Raw genomic sequence first — 21,806 nt, 5'->3', positions numbered from 1 at the left:
GGATACAGCCAGGATATTTTTCCCATTAGTTCCCTGAGCCATTAATGTACCTGGTTTACAGCATATCAGTCTGCATCTGTTGCTCCAGTTTTAGAGATGAGAAACTTTTTATAGTTGTCAATCTTGGTTATTAATATGCTCAAATCCTTTAAGAGGGCTATAATTTGCTTCCCAGGCATTCTTCATGTACTGCACATCTTTGTGTCACCATCCCTGCTGCTCTGAGCTCAACAGATGGCTCTTTGAATGCAGGTGGTATTTTTTCTTGCTATTGGAAGAAATATATTTACTGCTCATTCTGGCACCCATGAAATAAATTGTAACTTTAAAGAGATATTTAAAAATATAAATAAAATGCCTGTAAGAGTTATTGCCAAATTGATATTGGACCAAAGGCACCTATTCAAGTGATCAGCAGCCAGAAATTAAGTGTATGAGCCAAGAGTATTGAAAGAGCCATTAAGAATGTTAAAAAAAAAAAAGAGGCAGATAAATCTCATACTGTGATGAATGATAGCCAAGGAACATCTAATCATATCTGGGTAGAATTTACTGAAATAGCTCAACCAGACAAAAGTGAAGAACATGAAAAAGACGGTGTAAAATTATTGGAATGTTCTTTTTTTCTGACAATGTTACATTAATCTTTGAGAACGAATAAGGATTTATTTAAAACAAATTAAATTAAGTGGTGGGCACTAGAATACAATTCCTCTTGATCCTGGTATGGCTATAAAAACACATTTTCAGCAGCTGCATATTAAGGGTTATAGGGGATGTTGTGTTTACACTTTTCCAACCACCTCTCCCTAATAAGCCAGCCTGGAGAACTGTGACTGTTCAATTGGAAAATTGATCTCCGCTGTAAGAAAATGTTCAATACATGAAACATCAGGCAATTGAACATACAAAAGACACACAACAAACTATCAACACCATGTCCATAGGCTTCCATTCCTTGATTAATCTATCTGGATTTTTTGTTTTTAATGGCAACATGCCTGGAACTTCTTACATGTAATGAAGTGTGATGTGGAAAAAATGGGTCTGTGCATATTGCAATGAACTGACTTAAAAAAAAAAGGCATGTTTGCCAACAGATTGGACCACAGTTTGGCTTCTTTACTGTACAAATGCAGGTTTAATGGGGTCTTATCTCAGCAAATGCTCATCTTTTCTGTTGTGTCCTGAAAGGAGGAGTAATCTGCTTCATTTCTGTTAGAGGCCTACTGATGTCATCAGAGTTATGGCGAGATAATCTGGTGATCTGAAAGCTCTGTGGAATGTCTCCCCCATGGAAGAGAGTGGGTTATGCATGTAACCCATGAGAAGAGATGGAACATGCATTTTGTTTAAGCCACATTCTGTAGTCAGTAAACACTTCCAGATTTGAGCTGGTTCTGGTACATATTTAAGGATTAGGGAGCAGCTGTCTTGAAACTCAGAGCTGGATGAAATGAAATCTGCTTTTAGAACTTGAAAATTAACTGCAAGCTGTGTCAAGGATCTAAACCATTCATTTTTATTCAGGTATATCACATGTTATGAACATCCTCTAAGCTCATGGAACTGGCCACTCAACGAGCAAGAAGTTGTTTATTACGTGCAAATGTACATTAACAAATGAAATGTTTCTTGTCCCTTGAACAGTGAATGAGTTCACTGACGTGCTGCTGCTGGCTGGTCCTGTGGACACTTTCACATGTGGGTGGAACATTCTTTTGGGGCTCAATTCCCTTTTGATGCTGGGCTGCTCCCACAGAGGTGTGACAGGGCACCATTTTGCTCAGTCAGTGCTAACCATGCACAGATTATTCTGTCCAAATTCCTTCATTGTAAGGTAATAGGAATCTGTGCTCAAAAAGGCTGCAAAAATCTTTGCTTTGCCTGCTTCTCCATTCCTACCCACCTATTGGCAATCAAAACCAAAGATCAAGAAACAAATGCGTTTCTTATTTCTTCTTCCATTTGTTTGTTTGTTTGTTTTTTCCTTCCCAGATTTCAGAAACACTGATCCAGAAACTGAACCAAAACCTGGTCCATTTTGAGTTGAAGCCAGGAGTTCGAATCCTTGTCCATGCTGCCCACTTAACAGCAGGTGAATATCCTCTTTCTGTGTATGCCTTCTGTGTTGCTCTGTAGCACAGCAAGCACTATATTGATGTAGTAGTGTGCTAACAGCTGTATTTTAAACATTTCTTATTTTTATATCACAATAACAACCCAGTGTATGATTAGACCTTACAATATCTGCTCTACCTCCCCTTTCTATATCATGCCAAAAAGATATAGTGGTTTTTGCATCTACAGCTAATCCTTTTGTTTTCTTAGGTGCAAAAATTTACTGTTTTTTTGGAAATGTGGTATAAATAGAAGTGGAAGTTTGTATTTCTTGGTTAGCTCTGAAATATTCAACAGCTAAGCAGCACCAATGGCATTTTCAGCCTGGGTCACACAGTGCAAAAGTTACCTGCTAGCCTTGGATATGTTCAGATATTCTAGAGTCAACAAATATTCAAAGCAACTAAACACTGCTCAAAAGTTGTTCAGCAGTCTGAAAGACTAGAATCAATATACACATGCACAAAAATAAGATCAGGCAGTTTGGACTTTAACTAATCCTATCTCAAAATAAGTAATCTCCAGAGTACTGATATTTAATTACTTATGTCTGTCTATTCTGCATGCTAAAACCTCATTTCACAGCACAGGTCCTATTTAGCTATTACAAGAGATGGGGCAAACTAATCCACACTCTTAGGAGCTCATTGTCCCCAGGCACTGCTGATAATTCTGATCAGTTAGTATCAGCTTCTTTTGATAACCTGCAAGCTTAAACCCTCAGTTCCTTTGTACCAGCAAACTGCTCTCCTAAAAGCTTTTTGTGGGATGAATGGATGGCCCAACCTGGTGTCAGTCCATGTGCTGCCTTGTAAGCAGTAAGGCAAAAGAGACTATCAAGAAAGGGTGTAATTTAACTGCACTTAAATCCCCCCAAAAGAAAGGCCTGTGGTTTTCAATATTTCATTTTTCTAAGCAGAATTTTCTAATATCTCTCCATGGAATATTGCTGTATGTTTCTGCCTTCCATTAGCTGTGGAACAGATGACCAGATGCTTATTTTTAGACAAGTTAGAACCAAAAGCATATAATGTGAGCTTCAAAAATGGAGTTATGTGCAATTGCTCATAATTTTTTACCAAAAATGCACGTTTTTATTTGTATTTACACACAGACACCAAGAAGGAGTGCATTTTGTCCATGAGATATGCAAACACTCCTTTGTTCTGCAAGGTAGGCTTTGTTGTACTCTCTCAAAGCCACTGGTGAGTGATTGCTGTAACTGGACTCACAGTGTCCTATAGGAACACTGTAGGATTTTGTCTCTTGCAGAAACAGGATTCAGTATGAATGCAAAATGAGCTTGGATGGCCAAACTATGTATTTCCAAACCCAGAGAGCAGCCACTGTGAGGTCTTTGAGGGATTACGACTCCTTAACAAGCTGCAGAGGTGATGACTGTTCTCTAAGTAAAAGGCCCAATTTCATGATGTCGAAACTTGTGAATCGTTTAAAATTTGACAAAAAAGCGATGAGAGACTTATTTCTCTGCTGAAAGCTACTGTTTTGGTTGTTAAGAAATAAGAACTGTCCTTTGGAAATCCAAGGTTTTATAAAAAAATAAGTACAATGAAGCAGGGAAGCGTGGAACTCAGGACAGCACCAGAAGCAACCCTTAGAAAACACAGTCCCAGGGGATGCACATGTCCAAAGGTGCTGCTCTGGGCTATGTTATCCCTTCTTTCCCAGCCTTTTCACTGTGATTTTGTGTTGGATTCTGGCAGTTACAGGCTGTAGTTGGCTGAACCACAAAACTCAGCATGTGTTTTTGGAAGTGTACACACATACATATGTACACCTACATTTATGTTGCTGCACCTCAGTGCAGGTGTATGTTCCCCCCTGTGTGTGCCTGGCCATGCACAGCAGCATTTTCTGCAGCAGAGGAGCTTCAGGGAGCAAAAGTGCAAGTGTCTGAAGTAGGTTGGAGAGGATGTTCAAGCAGAACCTGTAGAAATGAGCCTCTGCGTGTGTGTGTTGTGTGTGAGCGTGTGCATTCCCTGGAGCACAGAAGAATGACAGGCGTTGGCCTCAGCTCATTTCAGACTACTGTCTTTTTTGTTCAGACCATACTGGAGGAAGGATTAATTTATAGCAATTATAGACAACAGATTGCAATTCATTCATCATGTTCATTCCTTCTTCTCATGAGATAAAAAACAAACCAATGTCCAGACAACAACTTCAGCTCTAAGGCAGAGGAAAATATGCCAATATTCCTCACAAAGCAGTTAAATAGCTGTTTATTACTAGGCTCTCAGTGCAGCATTAGAGCAAGAACATTGAGTGATGCTGAATCTGAATAGGCTGGAGAGCCACTTTGTCATCCCACAGAACTGCAGAGACCCACAAAACACAGACGGAGAGGGGACAGAGTGGAGATGTGTGAGGAATTCATAGTAATGGATTATTTCATTCTGGTGCCTGCTTGATGTGGGAAGGGAAAGGTTTTTCACTTCTCTTTGTAAATTTTGGCTTTATCAGTCTGGCTGTGAAGCTGAAAACACGTGTGCATGTGATGTGTGTGCCTGTTTCCTTGTGTCTTCTGGCTCTGGTTTAGGAGGGGTCTGTTCAGTGCATGTGAAGAGGTGCAAGAGGGGGAGGATGTGTTTGGCAGCAGTTCAAGTTGACTTTGACTGCCTTGCAGAGGAGGGCACTACCTGGGCCACATTCTGTGTGTGAGGATGTGTTTGCTCCCTGTAGTGGAGCTCTGTGTCTGTCTGCAGTACAGTGAATCGGTGTCTGCATGAACAACTGACTCCTCTGCACCTACGTGTGAAACTGCTTGGATGCTCACTGCATTCCTGTGTATGTGTGTCAGAGGGATGGAAACTGTCTAATACAATTCACTTTGTACTTCTGGGAAATCCATGCTTCTGTATGGGTTGGGTGGCCTTATTTTGGGAGGAGTTACAGCAAAATGGTGAGCAAAACTCTGAGGAGAAATAGAGAGAGGTTCTTTGTCTGATTAAGATTGGTTTTGGTGAGTTTTGTTTTTTTTTTTCTTGAATCTGAAAGAAAGGTCTCTAAGGAGAAAGCTGTGGAATGTCCCATCAAGGGGTATGTTGAGGACCACAAGGGATCTGAACCTGGGTTTCTTCCCAGGTGGATTAGAAATGGGGAGAAGCCCTGGAGATGTGTAGACATGCTACAAGTGCAGTAAGAGGAGAGAATGAACTGCATTTCTGGAGGGAGCAGCTTTCACTTCAGGCTGGGGGTGGCTTTTACTTTCTCCTCTCTTGCAGCTCCCCTGGTGGACCTCACTCCCAGTCATAGTGGTTCAGCCATGCTGATGCTCCTCTCTGTCGTTTTTGTGGGACTAGCTGTGTTTGTAATCTACAAGTTCAAAAGGTATGACTTCCCTGAGCCATTTTCTTCTCTCCATTGCTGCCTTTCACTGAGGTGTTTGGGGTTTGTTTTGCTGGGTTTTCTTTTTCTGGGTGAGTTGTTTTTTCGTTTGTAAAAGCTGATACTACATCATCTGCCAGAGTACCACACAATGATGGTTTCTGTTAATGTTTTAGGAAGATTCCTGGCCTTAATATATATGCACAGATGCAGAATGAAAAAGATCAAGAGATGGTCAGTCCAGTCAGTCAGAGGGAAAGCATACCTAATGTCCCTCAAAGTGAGCTGATGAGCCCTGAGCAACTAGTAGATGAGAAGTTGGAAGTCCACCCCATAGGTAAATAATTTGCAGCATCCTGCAGCTGGTCAGACTCTGACTTATAATTGGCTAACCTTTTTCTCAGCCTCCCCTCTTCCCATATTCCTGCACAATCCTCCTCCCATCCTCTTCTGCTGCAACATTAGTTTTGCTACAGGAAACCTTCTAACGCTTCCCTCTCCCTCACTGCCGTGTGATGAAAGGGAGGGGAACAACTTTAGGCTTTTTCTCTCTCCTAGTTGCTCTACGTAGATCCCTTCCCCTTCTCAAAAAAATCCTGCTGGCAATGTAATTTATTTTGCTGGGGCTGATATAGTTGTGGGGCTAAGCCCCATATCCAGAAGAACTTCAGCCACCCTCACCTGGAACATGGAGGTGAGCAGGTGATTCGGTAAGTAAAGACTAAAAGCTAAATATCTGTTGATGTTTTGACTGCTGGGATCTTTGTGCTGTGCCAGACCTTGTTGCCAGCAGCAATGCTAGTCTGGCTGATTCCCAAATAAACCAAGCAAAACCTGGGATCTCAGTACTGGACAGCTGGTTTTATCCTCAGGCTGGCTTCTCCCACAGGTCTCTGTGTTTGAGCATTTCCAAAAGCAGGCTTTTCTAGGACCTAAAGTGAATAGATTTGGACAGTACATTCTGGTATCAGCCACACATTTGCTCATGCTTACGTTTTCTGTTACCCTGGCTACAATAGAAGTATTGGGACAGAGGAGGGAGGTTTCAGTCCGGAGACATGTTCTAAAGCCAGGATTGCTTATGCATTGCTCAGCTTCACCCATGAGGTGACAATTCTGCAGGTCCAGACTGGAGGTACCCCTGCAAATAGGGACATGCACCTATTTTAGAGGAATTGAGAGAAAAGGCTGCCCAGGGATATTGTGGCGTGTCCTTCTCTGAAGATAGTCAAAACTCTCCTGGACACGATCCTGTGCAACCTGCTCTGGGTGAAATTGTTTTAGCAGGGGGGTTGGACTAGATGTTCTCCAGAGGTCCCTTCCAGCCCCAACTGTTCTGTGATTCTGTGACTTAGGCAGGAGTGAAGCACAGTTGCAACTGAGATTCCTTACTTGCACAGTTTCATCAGCTTAAACAAACCTTAGATCTCACCTGAGGGTGTCCCCAAAATCTACTGGAGTGTTTGTTAAAGCAGGCTTGGAGTCACAGCTGCTGTAGAGAGGGAACAAGGAAAAGGGCAGTTAATGGGGGGAGTGTGATGTGCTAAGACTGTGGCCTGTGAAACAACCTGGGAGGAAAAAGAAGAAAGACTCTTGATGAAACTGATGTCTAAGCTGGAAGCTCCACTGTAGTCAGTGCTTATCTCTCCTAAACTGTTCACTAAGGAGATTTTTTTAGCTATTAAAAGCTTTTTAGCAGCTATTCATCAGCAGACCTGGACAGCCCTGCTTAGCAGAACACAGGACGGAGAGAGGGGACCAACCTTCCCATGTGGTATTCCCCATACAGAGCAACCTCAGGCCACAGTCCAGAACCCAAGGAAAGGAAATGCAACCAAGGTAGTCTGGACAGAGGACTTCCAAAAAGCTTGTGGATCACCAAGAGATTTCAAGCCAAGACCCAGAGCGGTGGGTCCTAAACTTTAACAATTATTTTTTACATTTGGTGTTTTTGTTTTGGTTTGGTTTTGTTCCCCCTAGAAACCTCCAAGGCAAAACTGCAGTAAGATGCTAAGAGAGAAACACCCAATTTCAAGTGAGGAACTCGCTTTCTGCACTTGGGTGGGCTTGGGCTTTGAGCTTCCCCTTTCTAAAAGAATGCAGTGGTGGTGGTTCATGCTGTTCCAGGAGCAGGGAAAAACGTGTTTTCACAGGTCACTCAGACTGCAGTGGCAAGGGTCAGTCACTGCTAGCTCTATGCAAGGTGCCTTCAAAACTGCTCTTGCTGGTGGTGGAAACTTAAACCCTAGGAGGCTCCAGGATAAGAGAAGTGAAAAGAAAATTGTGATGGCAGGTTTTCATTTGGTGCATCTATAGCAGTTCTGGCTTTCTGTAACAGCCAGAATTCTATACCTTTTTCAGCTGTGCTACTGGACACTGCATTGAACCAGAAATTGGCCTTTTACAACTCCTTGGTTCACACCTGTAACTGCACTAATGAGCACTAAAGTTAAATGTGTGAGATACACAGACTTAATTATGTATTAAAAGGAATCAGTCCTAAAAACTTCTTCCTAAGAGTGTTTTTCTGTCCTGTCAGTGAGATGAATGAGAAAACTGAATCAGAGCTCATTGACAAAATGAAAAGGTCTGGACCTAGGTGTGAACAGAATAGAAAGTGCAAAGGCACTCTCCTATACAACCACCTCATCTGTTTCTGGAAATCAGCAATTTCTTTTTTAATGAGTTTTCTTTCTTTTGGGAAAACAAAGCAAGACTGTAATTGGGTGTTCCTCTTTTGTATGCATGTTCAGAAACCCTTTTTTTTTTTTTTTCATCACCTTTGACTAACATTCAGGGATCCTGCCTTGGAGGAGTCTGAATTAATGTCCCTGCATCATTTAATTTTCTCTCCAAACTCTAGCAGCAAAACTTCACATTCCTATTTTCTGGATGTGAGTGATTTAGGCACTTCTTTTGCAAATGCAAAGGTTAAAGTTATTTATGAAATTTCCAACACCTTATCACTGCAAATGAGTTACACATTTCCTCTGAGGACCTCAACCCCTCCTACCCTCCACCCCTCTGCTCCTGCCTTTCCCTCTACTGTTCAGCATGGGTGAATCATCTTCATTAGCAAAAGAACAGGACATCACCTTCAGTGTTTGAATGACAAGAAAATATTTCTGGAAAGAATGTGTCAGTCTGGAATAGCTGAATCCCAAAGGCCATCAATTTGATACCTGCAAGTGTCTTCCCTGACTAAATAATGCATGTTATTTACTGACTTTTATTTTGCTCTTTGCCACAGGAAGTATTTCCACAGCTGCTGAGCCCCAGAGCACAAAAGAAATCCCTACCTATGTAAATGGTTGAATTGAGGACAGCAACATCTGTATCTAAAAAAGGAGAGCTCACTGCATTTGGACTTTTTAATTCTTCAGATGACAAAGGGTTTTTAGCTTTAAGCCTGTGCATGTGGACATTATACTGAGACCATAGTGGAACTGCATTGTACAGGTGTTCAATTTTAGTGGGGGGTGGGGGGAGAGGAACTGGTACCACTATTCACTCCTGCGGCCCTTCCCCTCACCCTTTCACTCTCTTTTTTCTGATCTGTCTCTAATTTGTAGAAATTCATAATGATATAGGCCAAGAATATGCATGGGGGGGTCTCTTCTTTAGGGAGAGGGGTGGGCTGGGATGTGGGGGCTGGGGCGGTGGGAGGTGGGAGGGAGTGTTTAGGGTTCTTGGCTTTAGGTTTAACTGCTCTTTTAGCACTTGGGGCTGCGGGGGGCGGGTAGCCGCCCCAGCAGATTTCCATAGGACACAAAAAAAGAATCACACTGGAGTTTAAAGGCACTGAAAATATTCTTGGTCAGTGTGGTTTATGTCTCTGTTTGGACTCTGCCCTTCATTCCTCTAGCTGCAGCTGCTGCCTGTGCCCCACACTGCGAGGAGGCTGAGTGTGAGGTTGGGTGATGCCAACTGCTAGGCCAAGCTCCTTCTTAGACACCTTCCTTAGCCTGCTCACACCAAGGCATCCCACTGGTAGTGCCATGGGAAGATAACCGTGCCTCCTAACCCTGAACAGACCAGAACAAGCATTCATTGCAGGCAGGAGGTTATTGTCAGCAAGAACTGACGCTGTACTTTGTATCAGCCTTGCACCTTCAGTTCTGGCTGAGAGAAAGCAACACCCTCAGCTCCATGTAGTGCTGATGGCTGATTTTGTCTGGGGAAGTCCCAGGAGATATCTGCCTTTTCAGAGTCACCCAAAGGCCTGTCAGTTTTTTGAAAGACACCCTGTCCATAGGATAGGGAGCAGGGAAAGGTCTGTGCAGTTTTCCTGTGGCTTTCTTGGCACCCCCATTGGTTGCAGATCTGCAAGCTCCTGCCACTGTGGGCAGAGAAGGGAGATTTTGGCCTGGGACTGTTGCCATGCATTTTGAGCCTCAGCACCACAGGACCACTCTTACACAAGATTTGATTTCTTACCAATAACTTAAGCTTGTATCTTACGCTGCAAGTGGAAATGAGGCTGTAGGACATGTTCACATAGACTGTGCAAGGGAACAGCAGAAAGCAGGATTAGCACACCTCGAACAAGTCCTCCAAAGACACTGGATATCTGTCTGAAGCCTAACCCATGGTCATTACAACTGTTGATTTCCAACCCAACTCAGGTAATTAAACCTAGCACCAGGATTTTGGTTTGGAGTGTAAAGAGAGAAATGCCGTAACCAATGTACACTTGCCTAACTATGTTAGGAGGAGGCAAGTAGAGGCCAGCTGATAATCAGTGAGGCACATGTAGGAGGCAGCCTGATTGCTGACATGGGTGGGTTTTGTTCAGTAGACATTGCACATGGCAACCTGAGTCAAAACCAGGAGAAAGCAGCATGGTCAGTATGGCCCAGAGTCCCAGGGCAGGGATTTGGTGGTGGTGGCGGGTTTGAATTTCTCCATCACAAAGTGGGCACAAACCTAAATCAACACACTTGCTGGCAAAACAAAAATGATACCAAGGACATTAGGCCCGTAGTAGTTAAAGGATTATCACAGTACGAGTCCTCTGCCTCTTTCTGCAGTTTCTCTGAAGACAGGTAGAAACACAGCAGTTTGTATGGCTTTGCTATTGTGTTTGCAACTACAGCTTTAAGAAAGATGGGAAAGTTTTGGCTGCAACTGTATAATAGTCCCCACTGAAGTCCAACATTAGCCAACTTATTTTTATAGTAAGCCAATCAAAAAGTTTTCTTATAGTGTTGGAACTATTTCTAATTTTAAAATTATTTTTTGATGTACTTTTTCATCTTCTTTTTCCCTTTCGTTAAATACAATGTAGCGTAATGTATAATTGCTATGGTTTATTGCTTTTACAGTCATATTTATTAAACAGATTATGTCTCTAAATGAAGGCCCATGTTTTTGTTGCTCATTTTAGCCTCTGTCCCTGACTGGGATCACTAAGAATATTAAAACAGTAGGTAGTTGATGACCTAAAAAAGATATGGATGTTAAGAAATGGGGGAAAATACAGTTCCTAGAAGCAAGATGCCAATATAAAGGTAACTTTTGCAGTCCTCAATTTTTTTGGTTCCCAGACAAGCAATGATAGAGCTCTGAACAGTTCCCTGGAAATCCAGCTCCATTCCTTGTCCATGCTTATCCTTCCCCATGCACAGTCTCTGTTGAAGGTTCCTTTAAAATATCTTCTTTTGGCTCTGCTTCTGCCAGCACTAATGAAGGAAAGTCTGAATTATTAGCATTACTGATTCATTTACATGTGAAAAAAATGAAGCTTAGGAAGTTTCTGTCAGCTTGCCATATCACAGTGGATGCATGTTGCTGAGAAAAAAAAGAAAACAGAACTTCTCTGCTTTTCAAGTCAGGGTGCAACCACCAGATCATTCTACCTCTTGTAACAGGTTCAGTGCTCTGACTTTCTTTGTACCTTAGGATATGAATTTATATATGCACATAAGTATTCAAAGGTCTGGGGTTTGGGTATCCTCAACAACCAAGGCTGTGGTATGACATATTGCAAGTCCAGGAGTCATGAGTTTTCCATTGGAGGAGTGTGTAGTTTTCAATCCTGGGCAGATGCCAGTGTAATTAACAATTATTAGCCTAGAATGTGCAAGTGGACACTGCAGCCTTCTCCATTTAGGCTGGAATGGCTACAGTGCAGGTGACTCAGTGAGGTGTGTGAAGCCATAATCTGCTTTAATAGTTTAAGTACCCACCTGAATTAGCAGGCATCTGTTCTGGCCATAAACACTAAGTCTGGTTTGGCAAGCATCTCTCTGCAGCATTTTCAGATCATTCTCTTCAGCTAGTTGTGTGTCCTGAGGCAGAGACTGATTGTTATTTGTAGTTGTTTTCTGGTTTAACAACACAGTAATTCACTGCTAATGGATGAACACTGTGAGAGTAAACAAAGAATACCAAATACTTATAAAATCCAATATGAGTTTCCTCTAAGGATATTGTCATCCCTTGAGGGAACAAAAAAATTTCATCATCCTTTGCCAGAAGGAGTAGAGAGTTAAAATACGGTTAAAAATTCAAATAAAGTATTTTCCTAATTTGCTGTTGATTCTCTGCCATCATCTTAACATACAGATGAGACAGACATTGTGGCTTCAGAGACATTTATACCTCTCCACCTAGCAGGACATTTGAGCTGAGATGCTGGATCGCTTTTCCTGGAAATCAGTAGTTGTTGGCATTCAAATACTTTTGAGGATTTGGGCCTCAAACAATTGCTTGCTCTTAAGATGTGACTACATTTAATTGCTTAAACTTTTTGTGAAAATCAGGACTCTTGAAGTGCTTATGCAAATGAAGCAGGAATTTCCAGTGACCATACATGAACCCTGTCTTGGTCCTGTCAACTTCTGCTGAGAATTTCTGACAATTGCATTTAGTGTGGTATCCAGAGCTGATAACAAGGGATTAGTGTTTTATCTGTGTGCTGTCGCCTCTCATTGAATGCATTAGAAGATTCTTTGTCACATTGTATCTCTAGGTACATTCAGTGTTTTAAGCATTACCCCTGACTGCAGAGCTCAGCGTTAAAAAAGAAAACTTTATTTTCCTTCAGTTAATGAGATGCTGTCCCTACATTTCTCCATGAAACAGAATCATAAAGCATGTGAATAAATAATACTTGAGCTAAAACAGATCCTTTTAGTTTAGAGTATTGGTATGATCTTGGCCATAATACCCAGAAGAAAAGACTGAAGTCAGATTGTTTTCTAATTGATAAGATCAAAGAGCTATCATGTACCAAGTCATTAGCCTAAGAGATAAATTTCATCTGCAGTTTTAACTTCAGCTTTTTCCTTTCCCTGTTTTCCTACTGGGGAATATGTCTTTATCTTCTGTGCTGGAAGAGGGATGTAAAGGAAATCTGTGTTGTATTTTTCTCAGTGTGAGGATTTCAAGATGTCTTCCTTCTTGTTTGCATTGTGGTGCAGCCACCCCAGTGCCAGGTGCTGTGTGCACCTTGGCAGTAAAGGTGAAAAAATTAGGGGGCAGGTTTTCTCACCACCTCTGCATTGCAGGTTGGGTCTCACAGTGTAATCTTAGGCCATTTTGGTGACTGGACCTTAACAGACTTTCTCTACACACTCCAGAGAAAATAAACTGGAATCTCAAAGTTTTGAGAGTTTTATACTTTTTATGGAGAAGCCCTGAGAGACAAAGGTGCAAGAGAAAGACTGTAGCAAAACCCTTGAGAAGAGAGTCACGACTGCCTGCCTTTGGAACAACACAGATGCAAGAGAAAACCCTCCCTTTCTGAAACAAATTCCTCCTCCAGCCTTCCCTAAACAAAGCTTGGTGACGTTTCTGGGACTGTAGCTACCCTTGCAAATAATTGCTCCCCAGCCTGAGAGCGTGGGCACTGGTCCCATGGACCTCATCATTCCTTCTTGTGCCCCCATGAGGCAGCTGTAGGGCAGAGCTCTGAAACGAGAATTGGACTGACAGCTGCCTCTGCTCTGGCTGCTTGCTGCAAAGAGATGAATAATGCATGCAGCACATTTAAATGTGGTGTCACTGAGTGCTTTCAGGGAGAAAACCTTCGACTATTAACCCTGCCCGAATGAGAGGAACATCCTTGTTCGATTCCCTGCAGTGAGGGGCTGAACCTTTATCTCCACACCAGAAGGCTCTGGGCTGCAGCACGTCCCCATCATCTCTCCTTGTGGGCTGCACTCCAGGCTGAGGGCCCCTCCTGGGGCTGAGGCAGTTTCAGGGCAGAGTCCTGCTCTTGAGATTTTGGCTGAAGCTGGAAACTTTCCTTAACCTCTGAAGCAGACTGCTCACTTTAAGTGACTCATGCCTGATGTCCCATCAGGTGAGTGGATGAGACTCAGCACTGTGGAGAACTGGATGGTGTGCACCACGTGGGATATTTACACCAGATATTTCACAGCAAATAACTTTTTCCCACATTCCACACCTGCCTAGTTCCACACAGAGTGTGAGATTTAAACCACTGTAGTCCTCCTTCATGCTCCCCTGAAGCTACAGCATGTCTAGACCAAAGACCTGAGGCTTCTTCCACTTCTTCTGTGGCCTTACGTGTGAGGTGAAGCTGTTTGATCAGAGCTGCAGTCCCCTGAACAGCTGCACCTATGTGTGTCTCTGGAAAGTGCTTGCTCAAGAGATCCAGAAGAAGCCATAATAAACATACAGCCAAAAATTCCTACTTCAGCTGCAGAGTCACAGCAGTGGAGAGACTGGCCTCTGAGACACTGATTTCCTACATAAAATCTTGCAGTGGGCTGTTCATGGAGAAGGTTCTCCCCTGCTGCTGCACTGGCTTGTGTAGATAATAGTTTTTTCCACTATAGATGAACTTGCAGGACTACCATTTGGTTAATTATTGATGTTCCATTAGTGACTAGAGGCCCTGGCACTACTGACTGTCACAGGATGAAAGACAACTTGATCCCAAAATAATCTGCAGCTCAGGAAGGAAATTTTCAAAGCCACAGAAAGCAGTTAGTTTCCCAGATGATGTTTACACTCTGAAAAATGTTCCTTTAATGGACAAGAGAGAGGCCCCTCATGAGTCCAGAGGCTTTTTTTCCTCACTTGAAGTCCTAAAATCAGCAGTTGGGTTATGAATCTCCCTCGGCACCACATTTAGCTAAGCCTGGCCCAGGGTCAGAGCCAGGGGGCCCATCTGAGCTTGGATGTGGCTGCAGAGAAAAGCTCCGTGGTCAGTCTGCCAGCAGTGCTCCATCAGAAGGGCTGACCTGCCCATCCACATGCACTCATTTTCACTACTGGATTATTTTTTTCCTTGTGTTTTCATACCATGTTGACCTGAAAGCTTAGCACACTGCCTGCTGCTTCCTCTCATTCTATGAGGGTGCCCAAAGACTTAGCCCACAGCTTTCATGTGGCCTTAGTGTTTATCTGTAAAACAGAAGCACTGAACTGCATTTACAGCAGTTTTTAAGGTTCCTCAGCCCTTTGATACAGTTACAAGAAGAGTTGTTTCTTCTCAGGCACTGTCAGGGTTATTGGAGTTAACTTTGGGGGAAAATAAACGCTGGGTTATTTTCAGCAATACTTTGCTGCTCGAAGTCTCCAAGCACTCAGTGTATGTTATGATATAGGAGGATTACATTCAGCCGCTCTTATCAAAAAAGAAATTATGATCATCCATAGGAATCTATTTTGCCTTCCTATTAATCTAAACATTTTCATTAATTAAAAGCAATGATTATTTTCCCTTGATTGTTGGACCTATTTTTTTTTTTCCTAATTTCAAAGTTCTGTTTTCAGGGAGAGGAGATTTACCTTCCATCCTTAGTTTTACTTGAACTTTTACTTCATCTCTATAATACTTTTTCTAATTATCCTTTTTAATTATGATGATAATGCAGAAGGCAGACAACATTACTTTTTGAATTGTTTGAACTAGATGCAAAAAATAAATTATTATATTGGCTCTCTTTTGATATTCTGATTTTCACATTGTGCATAGCAACATACCAACGTGCACTTTTCCAAAACTTGAAGAAAAAGACCACCTCTACTCCTGAGAAACAAATAGATAACAAGGAGAAACTGGGTTTGGATGCCATTTTCAGATCTTGCTCTATTCACTCATATTAATGAAAAATCATGGACAAATTATGGGGAAGCTAGGACTTGAACACCTGGGAAAATAATAATAAAATCCTTAATAAGAAGAATAACAATAAAACAAACACAATAAAATAATAATAATAATAATAATAATAATAATAATAATAATAATAATAATAATAATAATAATTTTAAAAGCTCCTTTTTTATCCTTTTCTCTTTTTTTACTAGATGATGTCCAAAAAAGCATTAACGTCATGTCTGCAGAGAATCTCCACCAGCTATCTACAGACACCTGCTGGTTGGATTAACTGGACACTAGGTAGTCTTTGATTTTGGCATCTTTGAATATATGAGTGCTTTTTTTGAAGAGTACTGTAAAGTGTACAGTTAAAAGGAGACTTTTATAAGCACACAGAGGACTCCTTGTGTGAATTCTGATCATAATTTTCAAAAAGCTAAAAATGCTTTCTTTTTCTTGAAGAACAAAGGAGTTTAAAAGATTTGTTACACGCTCAGCTTTGAGAGTCCATCAGAGTTATCAAGGCCCATTCTCGAACAGAATTTGGCATCCAATCTGAAAGATGGAATTGTTTACCCTGTGGGCATTTTCACTTGCATGAAGTGCAAGTTACTGTTTTAAGTAGCCATTGCCACAAAGCAAACCCTGGAAGTGCTGCCTAGAGTTCAACACCCCGTCTTCACCTGCCAGTGGTGCCTTTTCCTGATCTTAAGAATTAAGAGCCAGACATGGCTAAGGGAGAAAGGGTTTTTACCCCGGTGTTTAATAAGGATCCTTACGGTGCACCACTGTGCCAAGGTGGAATGTGCCGAAATGCACACACGCGATAGATTGCATATACTGTTTTATAGGCCTTGCCAATTAGCATATCTAACAAAGATTCCCCAATGAGAGGCTTGAATGATTAGCTTGATGCCCCCCCATCCTGAGGAATTCCTGCCTGGATGGGTCTAATCTTAGTTTACAGGATGTGTTCTAGAGAGGACCTTGGTTTCTCAGGATAGCGTGGGGCTTTCCGGCCTCCAACTGCGAGGCCTCCAGGATGTTTGGCCTCTTGGTTTAACAGAATACTAGGACTATGCTAAATTATCGGGCTTAAGGAATTACAAGTATGCATGCTAAGAGCACTGAGGATGCATAAAAGCCATATAAAAGGTATATAAAAGAAAAGGCCAAAAATCATCATGGCATCACCAGGAACTCGTATCAGCCAATAAATGCGGGCAATAATTTCCACATTGCTACAAAGTCTCCTCCAAAATACTCTTCCCAAAGGTTCCTGCCGAGAAGATTCCTCCCATCTTTCCAAGCTGATCCTCATTTAGCGACACCCTTTGCTGATTAATTGCTAAGACAGCAATGCTGAGGAGTGTTATGCAACATGCTCTCCACACACATTGGAAACTCCTCACTGCTGTGTTTGTAACACCAGATTTTTTTTTTCCAAGAATGAAGTGACATTGGAGAAAACCGAACAAACCCCAAAACAACCTGTTACATTATCTTACTAAAAATAATGCCATCTTATTAAGAAAATGGAACTGTATTTCTTTTTAATCAACAGTTCGAATTTTAATTTTTTTCTATGACAGCCTTTTAGAAGACATTTACAACAAAGAGGAAAAATAAAAGCCCATTTCCCTGTATCAGAAGATTCTACTGATAAAGTTTGACGGAGTTTCTCCCCTTCTGAATCTTGTTCAATCCTAAAACACCAGCATATTAACAGTTTGTAGATCTTGAGACAAGTAATACCATCACTATAAATAATATTTGTCATTTCAGCCAGAACGTTCCTCCAAGAAAAAAAAGCCTGTGAAGCATGAGGATGATTATTACCTTTTTGTTGTTGTTTGATTAGAGTCTCAGTGGCTGGAAACATGGTCCTGATTATCATATTAACCAGCAGACACAGTTAGTAAAGAATCCCATTCTTACATTAACTTCACTAGAATGTTTCCTTAGCCTGAAGACTCGTAAGTAGATCTTGTTTGTAAAATCCCTTTCAGCCAAATAACCACTCAACTAATTTAAAATTAAGTATGTTGGCTGGGATATTTCTCAGGGAATCACATTTGAATATTACTATAATATCATCTAGGGAAATGGTTTTTTCCCAGCTATTAAAAAAAAAAAAAGTAAACATTTTTCTCAATTGTTTTTTTTTTTTTTTTTTTTTTAAGTGAATTCAGCCCTTGGCCACCTCAGAAACCAGAATCCTTCATTTGCCCACTGACTGTAAGGACTAAACCCTGTTCACATCTCTACATCAGTCTATCCTCCCAGGCAGTCAGAACATGAGGCAAGAGCTTTCGAAGCTGTGCCCTTTCCCAGCCTGCTCCTGATTTCAGCACACAGAGTGTGGAGTGATTGCACTGAGCACTAAAAAACCACAAACACGAAAACTTCAGTCCAGTTATTGCTTTGAGCATGGTGGTGTTTACGTGAGCTGGGATATTTCCTTAGAAAAGGCATCTATTCTAAATTAAACCACTCATGTCTTTTTGGGGTAAAGATTCACATTCAGAGGAAAGCAAATTATGCCAGAAACTAAAAACTATCATACAGGGTTCTGTGGAGGTTTCTCATGACAGTAACCCCACTCAGTAACCTGATAAAGCAGCTATGCAGGAAAGATGAGTCTTTGGAGCAGGTTTGGAAACCACCAGGATGTGTCTGAGTTTGAACAGAAATGGTAGTGACCTACCATTTTTCTCCACTTAATCTAATGACAGGTTAGGAAAAAAAAAAAAAAAATCAGTGGAAGAGCAATTTGGAAGTTAAGTATCCACATCCTGAAGGAATCTGTCAGTCTGAATCCATCTGAGGGTTGGGCATTGTTTAAACATCCTGGTTTTGTAAAAAAACAAAATTAAAAATTTAAGATATAAGCCAAAAAAAATGTTTTGTTGCTTATGAAGGCTACTTCCCTGCTTTTTGAGCAATGCCATGTAATCTCTTGTGAGCAGGGCACTGGGAAGGAAAAGGCTACAATAATCACTACAAATTCTGCATCCTCAGGCAGACAGCCTACTGATAAGTCGTTCCACAAATTAGCTGCAGAAATCCTTCCTTCTGGGAAGTGGTAAATAAGTGGTGTGAGAAAAGCACTGCTTAGGTAACCGGATCTTAGCACTGAAGGTCCTGCTTGTACTTCTACAGTGGCTTTTCACCCCATTTTCATGCCTCCAGTCATACTCACTCTGGCAATTACCTGCTCATCAGAGCAGCCTAGTTCAGCTCCCAGCCCAAAGCACTTTATTTATCTATTTCTGAGTCACACTGAGGGTGAAGCACTGCTTCACAGCACTTTTCCTGGTATTTACTGTGCTCTTCCAGATCAGAATTACCATGCTGCTTTTTTGCCTTTTTTTTTTTTTTTTTAAATCCTTTAATCAAGTCATCAGGAAGAAATTTTAGCAAGACAAAGGGAGAGCAGAAAAAATGGCTCCATTATGAAATGAGAACAGACCTCACCCTGCCAAATTTCCAGCACAGTGGGGCTCTGCCCTTGCTTTGGAGGAAGCTGAGAGGGTTGCAGTGATGTGTACAGGCAAACAGGAGCTCTCTGGGGTGATATTGCTTTAATCACGTCAGTGAGTAAGAAAATCAGCTTCAGTAAATTGTCACGTAACGAACTCATGAATAAAAACCAGTGAAGCAAAACCTGCTATATGGGGTGACTTTTGTTGCTTTCTCTAAGTCCTTTCAAACTTAATGCCGGGGGGGGTTAGCTGAGTTTGGATATAATTACATAATTTAGTCATGACATAGAAAAAGAAGGATAAAAGAGTCATTTGGCCCAGAATTGCAGGGTTGTGTCCATCCCATGGGAGAGAGATCTTCAGCTATGAGCGGGTGTCTCTTGCCAGCTGGGGAAAGACCATGTAATTTCTGGTCTTCCAGATAAAGAAACTTTTTTGTAAGGCCTCAGTTCCACGAGGTGTTTTTAGTAGTACATGACAAGCAACTGCTTATCAGAGTGATGGGATTTCCTAATTGCTTCTGCTCCAACTGACAGACTGTGGATGAGCCTTCTCTCTCAGCAAAGCGAGAGGACCTGCTAATTATAGCCTGGGTGTTAGAGTAACCTTTGGCACAACGCAGGAGTGCTTTAATTAGGCTTTTCTCATTCTGTTTGTGCTCTCAGTACAAATTGCTGGTCAGTCTCTGCTGCTGTCTGGAGTGAGTGGCTGTGGTGCAGCCACAGGACCTGGCGAGGCAGGGCTGCAAGCAGATGTGTTCATGAGCAAGTGAGACATCAACTGGAGTGGCAAAAAGTGAGGAACAGGTGAAAATCCTGCCCCTGTGGCTGCCATTGGGAAATTGTCTGGATTTTGCTTCAATTCATCATCCGTATTATCATTTAGAGAGCATCTAATGACTGCTCAGAAAGGGTATTTTAGCTGTCCACACATTGCAATTGACCTAGAAAAGGTCAATTGATGTCCTACTGAAATCAGCAGGAGCTGATTAAACGTGCAGAAATTGTGGTGAACAGTATTGGATGGGAGAAACCAATGTCATTCCACTGACAACTTCACTAGAAACCTGACAATGTCCAGCTGAAATCATCCAATTGAAATGCACTGGGGTTATACCACTACCTTCAGTGGGTTCTAATCTGAGAACACAACTGTGTAAGGCATAAAATTAGCATGTTAGTCTTCAAACATGGAAAAAATTTATATCAGAAATGTATTTTGTTTCACTTAGGCAGATGTGATTCCTTACTTCTACCGCCCTTCCCTCCATTTGTTCTCATGCCTTTCATTAGCAGAATGCTAATGTAATAAAGTTAACTTGCTTTGTTGTAGTAGAAAAATTACACCTGAATGCTTGGAAAAATAATCACTACCTCGGCACAGGTGGAGATTAAAATAAAACAAAAATTAAACCCCATAAAAATTAGAAAAATTACTTAGCTTAAGCATACCAAAAAAAAAAAAAAATTAAAGAAGAATTTTATACATTACCTTAATGCTTGCAACTGGCAATTTCAGGAACAGTGTCAGAAAAAACAAAATGATGTTTTGCTTTCTGTTTGCAAGGCTGGATGTGAAGGGAAAGGGGAAATAACACTAAGAAATGCTTTAATCTTCTTGATTTAGATGAATACGCCCAAAATACATGGAGTGATGAATATAACCAAGAGATGGCAGCAGTTCATACACTATTCATTTACTTAACTTAGTTTGCAAATTATTTTCTTCCTATAAGGTACAAGGAAATTAAGTTGTGTTTAGTTTATCATGCAAATTGTTGCCATTGTTATTAAAGAGAAAGGAGGGGCAGAGAGAAAGGAGAGAGGGTGGAACAATCTGATGAAGGGATGTGGAAATTTGTTTTAAGCACACATCTAAGGTCTCTTTTTGGAAAGAAATTATGTGTTTGCTGTATAAAAGAGCTAAACCCCAAATCCAGTCAGAAGTCTCTTAAGGATGTCCATGCTGTACAGTTACAGCACTAAGGGGTGAGACACATTTCCTGTGATCTGCTGTGGTTCAAGGACCATAAATCTACATCCCATTTTCACAGGCAAGGAGAACTGCTACTGTCTGGAGAACTTACATTTGCTTTGAAGGTGGGATGCTCTAACTGATGCTCCAGTGAGTATCTTCAGCTTAACTTCTCCAAGGAGGTGAACTGCTTCAAGCTCAGGAGTGGTGTGCTAGAGAGGACTGCAAGGTTCATGTTTGCCTACAAAAGTGCATTAAAAAAGAAACCTCCCTGTACACTGAAACACTGATTTTGTCTCAATTATGCAGACTCTTCACCACTATATATTGTAGGGGCTAAACACCTTCCAGTGGCTTCCACCTTTTTTTTGTCTACGAAAATGTGACATCTTAGAGCATTTTTGGACAGGCAATAGACTTAAAAAAACCAAAATGACCTCATTTGTGAGGGTAGATTACATCAAAGTGGAGTGGATGAAGCATTGCTACAATAGTCAAAGGAAGAATCTGCAATTAATCACATAAAGGACTGAACAGAGCAACAAAGACATACTCCAACTCCATGATTAATTCAAGGAGGAAATCTTTGCCATAAGACACTGAGTTAAAACATCTTGAGGGTTTCAGTACATGTTTGGGGACTTGGGAAAAGATTATTACATCAGTAAATACTTAGATCATAGCTAAGTATTTCAAACAAATCCAGATAATCATGGCCTTGTTTATCTGTCAGGTACATACCTAGATAAATATTCAGAAAACCCTGAGTTATCATTGGACTAAATGCCTTTGCACTGTGA

General features: G+C 41.4%; 1 protein-coding gene across 4 annotated transcripts in view; it reads left to right on the top strand.

The window, feature by feature from the left end:
• Positions 1-9,056, top strand: part of LOC138112860 (VPS10 domain-containing receptor SorCS1-like) — a 270,350-nt gene extending 261,294 nt beyond the window's left edge. For 3 of the 4 annotated variants that reach the window (XM_069020453.1, XM_069020454.1, XM_069020455.1), the window contains 5 exons: positions 1,999-2,098; positions 5,367-5,472; positions 5,646-5,806; positions 7,259-7,377; positions 8,720-9,056. In XM_069020453.1, the coding sequence (XP_068876554.1) occupies positions 1,999-2,098; positions 5,367-5,472; positions 5,646-5,806; positions 7,259-7,377; positions 8,720-8,776 (543 nt within the window). In that variant the 3' untranslated portion in view covers positions 8,777-9,056. The remainder of the gene's footprint in view (positions 1-1,998; positions 2,099-5,366; positions 5,473-5,645; positions 5,807-7,258; positions 7,378-8,719) is intronic. The other variant, XM_069020456.1, reaches the window with a different exon arrangement.
• Positions 9,057-21,806: the final 12,750 nt, after the last annotated feature.

The sequence above is a fragment of the Aphelocoma coerulescens genome, chromosome 6 (assembly GCF_041296385.1).
Source record: "Aphelocoma coerulescens isolate FSJ_1873_10779 chromosome 6, UR_Acoe_1.0, whole genome shotgun sequence".
Lineage (NCBI taxonomy): Eukaryota > Metazoa > Chordata > Aves > Passeriformes > Corvidae > Aphelocoma > Aphelocoma coerulescens.
This window is presented reverse-complemented; position numbering and strand designations above follow the sequence as displayed.